This window comes from Salvia splendens, chromosome 17 (assembly GCF_004379255.2).
Source record: "Salvia splendens isolate huo1 chromosome 17, SspV2, whole genome shotgun sequence".
In the NCBI taxonomy this organism is placed as follows: domain Eukaryota; kingdom Viridiplantae; phylum Streptophyta; class Magnoliopsida; order Lamiales; family Lamiaceae; genus Salvia; species Salvia splendens.
In genome coordinates this window covers 20,935,656-20,945,296 of record NC_056048.1, presented here as the reverse complement: position 1 = coordinate 20,945,296, position 9,641 = coordinate 20,935,656, and the positions used below count along the sequence as shown (strand labels likewise).

The following is a 9,641-nucleotide window of genomic DNA, read 5'->3' as shown; positions in this document are numbered from 1 at the left end:
CTCACTCAACCCAATTTCTTAATCTCCGTGTTCAAAAGAAGTGTCCCAACTTGAGGGAGTATTAAAGAATAATACACAAGTTTTATTTTATAATAAAGCAACAGATATAAATTAGTGAAACTATGAAAAACAATTAAAATTAAGAATAATTAAGATCCATATTTGAGACATACCGATATGACACATAGATGGGCCGACGGCATACGGCAGATCAAAACATAAATTAAAACCCTACTCCAAATTCCAAAACTATACTGCTCCGGACATACAAACAGAACTATATAAATATGGAGTAATAAAAAATTATTTCCTCCGCTGCTGCTCTTATTCTGCTGCTGCTTTTTTTAATTGATCGGTAAAATTCGCTAGTGTTTTCAGCAATGGATATTGTTTATGATGATTTATTTAGGGTTTATTGAGACTTGCCTAATCTGATCTGTTTTTTTGGACTTTATGAGGATATTAACGACTGGAATTTGTTATGTCGTTGTAATTTTGGTTTGATCGTTGTATTTATTTGTTCGATCACTGTAATTCTCATATGTCAGATGGGTTGGATTATCAAAAGCTTCATTTCCAGCGTATTCAATGTTTCTATAATGAGTACTTGATTATGTATAATCATCTGGTGACTAGTCAATTGATATAACCAAAGCAGGTGAAACAGAGGAAGTGTGAAAATGGCTGGAGATGCAAGTTCATTAGCTGAATTGAGGTCTTTAGAGCAGGTTGAAAATAGGAGTCTATCAACTTCGCCCCCTTACTGGGACAGTGACGATGATGGAGGTGTGCCATTTTTTTTCTGTTGTATATTTCTTAGCAACCTTAATTCGTCATCTTTTTTGTGTGCTCATGGCAATTGATGCATAGGAAATGCATGATATTGGTTGAATATTGCAAATTCTGTTCGATATCTGTCTGCAACATCTCTATGTTCGTTTCCAAAGTCTGTTCATTTGATTCAGCTTAGGGATCGAAGGAGACCTTTACTCTGCTGAAAAGCATGCAGCATTCCATTTAGATTTTAAAGCCGCACAATTTGAGCTGTTTATAACTGCAATCTATTGAACTTTTGATTTTTGGATACTGATATCATCTTTATCATTCATTTGTTTAATAAAAAGTGTCTAACCTTGCAACATTTATTTTGTCACTCATTATGCTGCAGGACCAAAGCCATCTGACTTATATGGAAAGTATACATGGAAGATTGATAAATTTTCTCAAATCGACAATAGAGAACTTCGTAGCAATGCATTTGAAGTTGGAGGCTACAAATGGTATGGTCTCGTGTCAATTTTCCTTCTGCCATTACAGTGCATAAAGATTCTCAATCAGCTGCATTATCTGACCTGTTGACTTCAGAGTCATTGTTATGAGATTATTATTTAAGCTGATTTTGTCGACCAGGTTTGATTTTAACCTTTAATGCAAAATAAAAATATTTTTATGCAACGTGAATTATATTAATCCATTATGAGGCATCTGAACCATTGTTTATTTCAGTAAACTTGTTGGTGTCCTTTATAGACTTCTAGCCTGGTTCGGTATAATAAGTTAACTATGGAGCTGTATATCCAGATTCTTTGTGTGTTTCTTTATCTACTTTTAAAGTCCTTTTTGGAGTTCAAATGACCCACTGTCCCACTATAAGTGAGGCGTTTCTTTTCTGCCGTTATTTCACAAAGATGATAATAAATAGTTAAAGTGGAGATAAAGTAAAGTAAGAAAGAGAATAATATAGAAGAGAATTTCATCTACATTATTCTCTTACTTACATTACTTTCTCTCCACTCTAACTATTTATTACTATCATTTTCGCAAAACAACGGCCGAAAAGACGCGCCTCACTTATAGTGGGACGGAGGGAGTAGTAAATATTCACTCAAAGAAATTAAATTGAATCAACTTGGGCCTCAGTAAATATCCTTATACTTTGCTTGATCAACCATTTGGTTTGCATGATTCCTAGTCATTTACTATCCATTTAGGAATGTTGATCTGCAAACTAATCTATTATGCCTTCCTTCTAAACTTACTTATTTACTATCCATTTAGGAATGTTGATCTGCAAACTAATCTATTATGCCTTCCTTCTAAACTTACTTATTTTCTGTCAGTTTCATGTAATGCAAATATGCAATGGGCTTCTTGTGGTGCACACTGCATATGCAAAACAATGAAATAGTCAAGTGTTGAACCTGCTGCTCAAAATTAATAGATTTTGTGAAATTTGGTTGATAGGTATATTTTGATTTATCCACGAGGCTGTGATGTCTGCAATCACCTCTCTTTGTTTCTTTGTGTTGCAAATCATGACAAGCTTCTTCCAGGTATGGCACATTACAGTGGTAATTCATAGAAACATTAGTTTGTTTATTTGCAACCTGCATGACTCGGTTTCATGACTTCATCTATGAGCAGGGTGGAGTCATTTTGCCCAGTTCACAATTGCTATTGTGAATAAAGATCCAAAAAAGTCCAAATATTCTGGTATTTATATAATTCTTATAATTTATACCTCTACCACCAAAACCTTGAAATTGACGCATTTGATCGAAACTTGAAGATACGGTGCATCGTTTTTGGAAGAAGGAACATGACTGGGGATGGAAGAAATTTATGGAGCTATCAAAGGTGCTGGATGGGTTTATCGATGCTGATACTTTGATAATTAAAGCTGAAGTTCAGGTTATCAGGTAAAATATCCATATCTTATTTTTCAATATTTGTTACATTATAGTTTTTGATTAGTAAGAAATCAAGAGATGAAAGTTGATCTATTCATGTCTCTAAATGAGAGCTTTTGTGTGAATGCTTAATATGACAGTCTCTTGAACTTTACTCCTCTGAAAGCACAATGATTTGAGTTTCTTCAAAAAGTCAGGCTATTTGGAAAATGATAACACTACACTATCCATGTGACCATTTCCTTTGATAAATGTCACACTACACTATGATGTCTATATTATCACACTACACTATGATGTCTATATTAAGCTGGATTTGCTTGATGTTTAATGATGGGCTAGCTAATCAGCCTTGCCTTCTTCTTGGTTTATCTGTAAGTTAAATATTACTCCCTCCGTCCAAGCTAAGATGACACATTTTCCTTTTTAGTTTGTTACAAATAAGATGACACATTTCTATTTTTGGAAGCAATAAAACAACTTTCTCTCTAATTAATACAACCAACCACTTTTTCTCTCTCCTTAAAATGTTCAACTCTCTTTCTCTCTCCATTTAATACTTACACCCACCTTTTCTCTTTCCAAGTAAACACATTAACCAACAACTCCTAAAATCCCGTGCCGACTAAGAAATGTGTCATCTTAGCCGGGACGGAGGGAGTTCCAGTTATCTTTTTCTTCGTGTAAAGCTAGTATTTTGTTTTTTGCAAAAAGTTTTCAAATAAACTTTGGACTTTGTGCAAAGAATACAATAGAAGTGGATATGGTATTATGGTGTAAAGCCAGTATTTTGTTATTACTCAAAAAAGCTTTCAAATAAAATTTATCTTATGTAAAGAATTTGATGACTAGCTACTTGCTTTTATCTTCTTTTCTTGCATGCATATGTGAATGGCCTGAACTTACCAGCATAACTTGGTTAATCATTTCCAATGTAAACCTTAATGCTACTTGCAGGGAAAGAGCAGATCGACCTTTTCGGACCCTTGACTGTCAGTATCGGAGGGAACTTATAACAGTGTATTTAACGAACGTTGCACATATTTTTCGGCTTTTTGTGGAAGAACGTAGGACAAAACTTGGAAAGCTACTAGAGGATAAAGCTAGATGGTCTAGGTATTGTGTTCATGTTTCTGACTCTTTCATCATCACTTTCTTTTCTACGAACACACTGTTTTATATATTCTTTAAGTAAGCTTCTTTTTTATTCAAAAGCAGTACTTTGCATCGTTTATGTTGATCATTCTATAATGGAATTGTAGATTTGTTGAATGGTAGGTTGAAATATTATTTCTCATCAAATCTAATACAGTACTTTACTTAATCGGGCTTGATTTATATCGTTAGGCACTAACATATTTTTTTAAGTGTAGTTTGTAAGTAGATGCTTGAAAATTGAGTCGTCTGTGCATGACATGTATTCTAATATGCAAATGAAAATTTGGCTGTCGAGAACAAGTGGATATCCTTAGCTTTTGTAGGTAAATATCCCTGTAAGGCCATTGAACTAGAAGTACTATATTAAGGTCGAAAAAAATCCCATGTATTTCTTAATTATATTTCCCCTAGAGTGGATAACAGCTTTAGTATCCTTGCCATAATTTTTTTCTAAAATTGATATCTCATATTTTGTTCCTAAATTTGAAAATTTCTGCGAGCTATTTTCTTTTCACTTGATCACTATCCAGTGGTGCGATACCAGCTAAGTTTTTACATTTTCCCATCAATTTTCAGTTTCTGTGCTTTCTGGTTGGGCATGGACCAAAGTTCTCGACACCGTATGTCACGAGAGAAGTCAGAGTCCATTATGAAAGTTGTTGTGAAGCAATTTTTCATAGAAAAGGAGGTGACATCTACACTTGTGATGGATACTTTGTATAGTGGTTTGAAAGCTCTTGAAGGTCAGAATAAGGATAAGATGAGCAAGGGCAAGTATTTAGAGGCAGAAGACTTACCTATTCCTATAGTTGGCATGGAGAAAGATACATTCATTTTGGTTGACGATGTATTGCTATTGCTCGAGCGGGCTGCTATGGAACCTTTACCTCCAAATGATATGGTATGGTTTTTATTGTCCAACTCTTTGTGCTTCCGGAGCCATTTCTTAATTTGTTTCAGTGAGTTGCATGATTTATAGCTGCTACTATTCTGAATGTTGGGAACATCAATTTTATGACCACCATCCATGATCCCGTCAATTATTTTTGTTGATAACTTTTTTTTCTCCTTCCATTTGGTTTTGAATTGTTTGGATTTATATCTTCCGCGACCTCTTTTTATTACAATTTCTTACTCCATTTTGGATTCTGTTGTTTTAGGATGGGACTGTAGGAGAGGACTTCAAAAAAGATTCTATTGAACGTAATGAGAGGAGACTTACTGAATTGGGTCGCAAAACTATTGAGATATTTGTCTTTAACCACATATTCAGGTAAACAACTTGATTATGATTGCACATAAGTTTAGGAGCTTATGGCTCTAAAAACATCTGATATTTTGTTGAAGCTATATGCTTGAGTAGATTTTAACACAATGATTTGTCTTTTCAACAACTTGACTTGAGACTTGAGAGAAGCTGTTAATTTCTTCATATTACCGCTGCATATACCTGCCTTTTATTTGTAAGAAGAATGTGGTGGAGGAATATTGGAGGTTTTAAATGGATAGTTTACTCTTTAAGAATTTTTTCCTGCACCGAGTAAAAAGTTCGCCATTTTCCTGCTGGTGTTTACTTTTTTTATTCTCAAAGTAGATTGTTTACTCCTTCATTACTTTATACTTTCCCTATGACTAGTTTGCAATTCCTCTGCTACTTTTTATTGCATACTTTATGTAATGTTTAAGTAGTATTGCTGTTTCGTTTAATCATCGTTTGCTCTTGTTGTTGCTGTTACAGTAAAATTGAGGTTGCATACCAAGAGGATGTTGTCTTGAAGAAGCAAGAAGAACTCATCCATGAAGAGGAGGCAGCAAATAGAGCAAATATCCAGAGGAGGAGTTGATAATAAAAAAAAGTCTAAAAAAGAAACAGGTTTGTTAAGACTCAGTTATACTTGGTGATGCTGGGGAAGTTCAGGGCAAAATGCATGCATGAAGTAATTTGGTTTTATTAAAGACTTGGAATTGCAGTTAATTCTATATTTCTTTCGATTTATTCCACGCGACAATCCCGTACCAAACTAAATAACTCAGTCGTAATTTAGTTTATTACTGTATGTGTCAACTTAGCGATTGTTCGCTTATCATGTTACCATGTTTAATTTTATCTCTTGTTCCGTTGCCTTTTTTTGAAAACTAGCCACATGACAATGCATCTTGGTTTTTTATGTCATGCCAAATTTACATTATAACTTATGATTATCCAGCTCAGTTTCAATCTTAATGATTAAAGATGATTAACAAATTTCATTTTGATTAAATCATATTGTATGTCATATGATTAAATCAATCATAGATAATTTCCATTTTAATTATTCCATATATTGTGTCTCATTATTGTTGTGAAAACAAGCGAATGCTTTAAAGAATGAAATTGCTTACTTTGCATAATGAATTATGGGCGTAATTCAACTTGCTAATTCGGGTTGATTATTGTTGATCTCTTTTTTATGGCTAAATATATTTTATGTTTGATGGCGGTCGAGTTTTAAGAAAGAGATCCTACTTTTAAATGTGAAAAAGATACTGTGTATGTTTTGATAAAGAGATTCACCGTGAGAGATTTGAGGGGTAGCCGCTACGGCAACGGAGGCGCGCCGGGCCTCCTCGTAGAGGAGGTGGCGGCTGTCTGCACCGCTGCAGACGGCGGAGGAATTGGGGAAGGAGTGGAGCGGCGAAGCCTACGCGGAGATTAGGAAGTACTAATATGATTCATTTAGTCGGATTATTAACTTAATATAGTACAAATTGTTGATTAACTTAATCAGCAGAATTATAGTACTAATATGATTCATTTAGTCGGATTTGAATACTTAAATTAACTTAATATGATTATTAACTTATGATTATAGTACTAATATGATTATTAACTTAATCAGCAGAATTATACTGGATTTAGATTTACGTTTTGGTTTTGTTTCTGCACTTTTGTATTTTCAAAGCGCTGTTTTTTGGATTATGTTATGCAATGCAACATGAATATATTAATCCCTCTTTTGCCTAGTTTGCGATATATTTTGCTCATGCCGACTCTGAAAACTTAAATACGGTGGGGCTAGATAATATCTTTATCTTTGATCCATATCTTCTTGAATTAATATACACGCTATTAGTAATCCTATAATTCTTTCGATTTCCTACGCGACAATCCCATACCAAACTAAATAACTCAATCGTAATTGAGTGTATATTACTGTTATATGTGTATTAGGGGTTATTCTTATTCGAAATACTCTATCCGTTCGGTGGACGACATGAGTTTTAATGAGAAATTAGTAAAGTAAGAGAGATGAAGAGAAAAAATAGGTAAAGTGAGAGATATAGAGAAAAAATGGATAAAGTATGAGAGAGCTAGAGAAAAAGTGGAAAATGTATGAAAGGAAAACTTTCTATTTTTAAAAATTTGACTATTTTTTAATATTTATAAATGTTAAAATAAGACTACTTTTCATGGACGGATATATTATTGTTTTTTGTTTAACTAGCCCATGACATTGCTGGGGCTGGGGTTTGAATCCCCTTGCACAACGGAAGACTTGTACAAAATAAATAAATCATGCATAAGATCTATTTGACAGATTATGAGATTAATATATTCACATGTTGAGAGTGGAGTAAAGGGTGATGGTGAGAGAGCTTGATCATGCCGTTTCTTTTAATATCCTCTACTTCTTCTACTTCTTCTACTTGAACTCGACATTTGAATCTTACTTGCTCTCTTGTCTAATGATATGAATGTGTTGACGATTTTGCTTGGAGGAACAAAAGAAAGATGAATGGAGGTGGTGGACCGACGTCCCCAAACCGAACCGAACTGGACGAACCGGCCCGGAATAGTCACCGGCAGTTCGAACCGTGACCGGAACCGCCGGTTCCCCCGGGCCGGTTCAGGTTCTAATTATTTGCAAACCGTAACCGCCAGTTTTGAACCGCCGGTTTCGTCGGAAACGCCGGTTCTGAACCGGCGGTTCGGCGGTTCCGGCAGCTTTTCAGGCCTATTCCCGACCTACACACTAGCCTTTTCAGAAACCGTCAGCGGAACCGCCGGTTTTCGTCAGAAACCGTTGACGAAACCGGCGGTTCCGTCCAAAAAACTGCCGGTTCCGGAGGTAAACCGGAAGTTCCGCCGGTTTTTCAAAAATTTGAATTTTTGAATTTTTTTTATTTAATTTAATCACATTTTCCCCCTATAAATACCCCCTTTCTCTTCATTTCTACTCACCCCATTCTTGTGTTAACAAGTCTTTCTCTTCTCAATCTCAATTTCTCTATTCTCTATCCTCATTCTGTCTAATTGCTCAAGTTGTTTACGTTATTTGCGCTCATAATTTACTCACGTTGTTTACGTTATCATATTCACACAATCACACTACTCTCTATTCTCCACTTTCAATTTCCATCAATATCATGTCTTCATCTCGTCGTGGTGGTGATCGGGGCAAGGGTATTGCCCAAGATCAAAGTGATACTCGTCGTCGACGTGCCCCTACTAGAGCACAAGTTATGGAGGAGGTGGGAAGGCAAGCCGCTCTTCGAGCGCAAGTAAGTTCTAATATGTTTTTATTTTTTTAAATTCTTTTTTATTAAATTCATAATTTCATTTTTTAACATCTATGTGTCTATGTGTTTTATTTTTGTTAGTGTTTTTACTTAATTGTATAATTTTCGTAGGAGGAAGAAGATCGAAATGCAGCCTTGTTACTTGCCCTCGCCGACCAAAAAGGGGGGCATTCACATTCGGCTTCGCATTTTGAATACGATGTGAATCTATCATCGGACGAAGGCGATGATTGATCGCATCAATTCCCCCCTTCTAGGGGTGGCTAAGTTCCCGAAAATGATGAGAAGGCCGATGCTCCTCCTCCTTCAGGACGACAAAAGAAGAAGATGCCTCCAAAATTGAAATCCGATATTTTCACCAAACATTACAAGAAGGTCCCGGTGGTAATTTCCAATCCTAATGATCTGACCACTACCATAGACACAAATGAGTTCAAATCATATTGTAACTATTGCGAGAAAGTCTATCCATTTGGAACCGGGGGGATATGGTACTCTCCATCGCCATTTGAAGGTAAAACATCCTGTGGAATATGGGCATACTAAGTCCCAAAGCCAAATAAACTTCCTTGCCGGCTCAACGTCTCAAACAGGTACGCCTCTATTTAAATATGATCCCAAAAATATTATCGATGCTATGGTAAGATGGGCGGCAATGAAGAATTTGCCGTTTAATTTTTTTAATGACAAAAAATATGAAGTTACTATGCAAACCGCATTTAATGTTGCTACAAAAAGAATTTCCCCCTCAACTGCTCAAAGATCTAACAACCGGCAGTTTTTTGATAAAAAAGAGAAGTAGGAAAATTTTTATCTACCTTGAGACACAAAGTTAATATTTGCTCTGATGTGTGAACGGATTCTTACCATAGAAATTCTTACATGGGAATTTCATGTCATTTTATAGATAATAGTTAGACTTTAAATAAACGTTTAATTGGGTTTAGACAATTTCCAACACCACACACCGCACAAGCAATTGCATCTTTAATTATTCAAGTTTTGAATGATTATGATTTATGCAACAAAATATTTTCGGTTGGTTTTGATAACGCAACTGATAACACTACAAGTATACCCGAATTAATTACGGCTTGCTCCCTGGTGATAAGTGGTAAGTATTTTCACCATAGATGTATATGTCATATTTTAAATTTATGTGTACAATATGTTGTCTTTATGGCAAAGACATATTCAACATATTACAACAGTTGTATCCTTGATCCACTGGAA

The 9,641-nt window shown here is 35.2% G+C and overlaps 1 protein-coding gene across 1 annotated transcript; it reads left to right on the top strand.

Annotated features, from left to right (window-relative positions):
• The first annotated feature begins 210 nt into the window (after positions 1-210).
• Positions 211-5,955, top strand: LOC121775195 (TNF receptor-associated factor homolog 1a-like). Its single transcript, XM_042172228.1, has 10 exons — positions 211-355; positions 659-786; positions 1,169-1,280; positions 2,245-2,333; positions 2,425-2,493; positions 2,570-2,699; positions 3,648-3,806; positions 4,425-4,749; positions 5,009-5,121; positions 5,587-5,955. Exons 2-10 carry the CDS (start codon positions 681-683, stop codon positions 5,690-5,692), a joined length of 1,209 nt encoding a protein of 402 aa, XP_042028162.1. The 5' UTR covers positions 211-355; positions 659-680; the 3' UTR covers positions 5,693-5,955.
• The last annotated feature ends 3,686 nt before the right edge of the window (positions 5,956-9,641 follow it).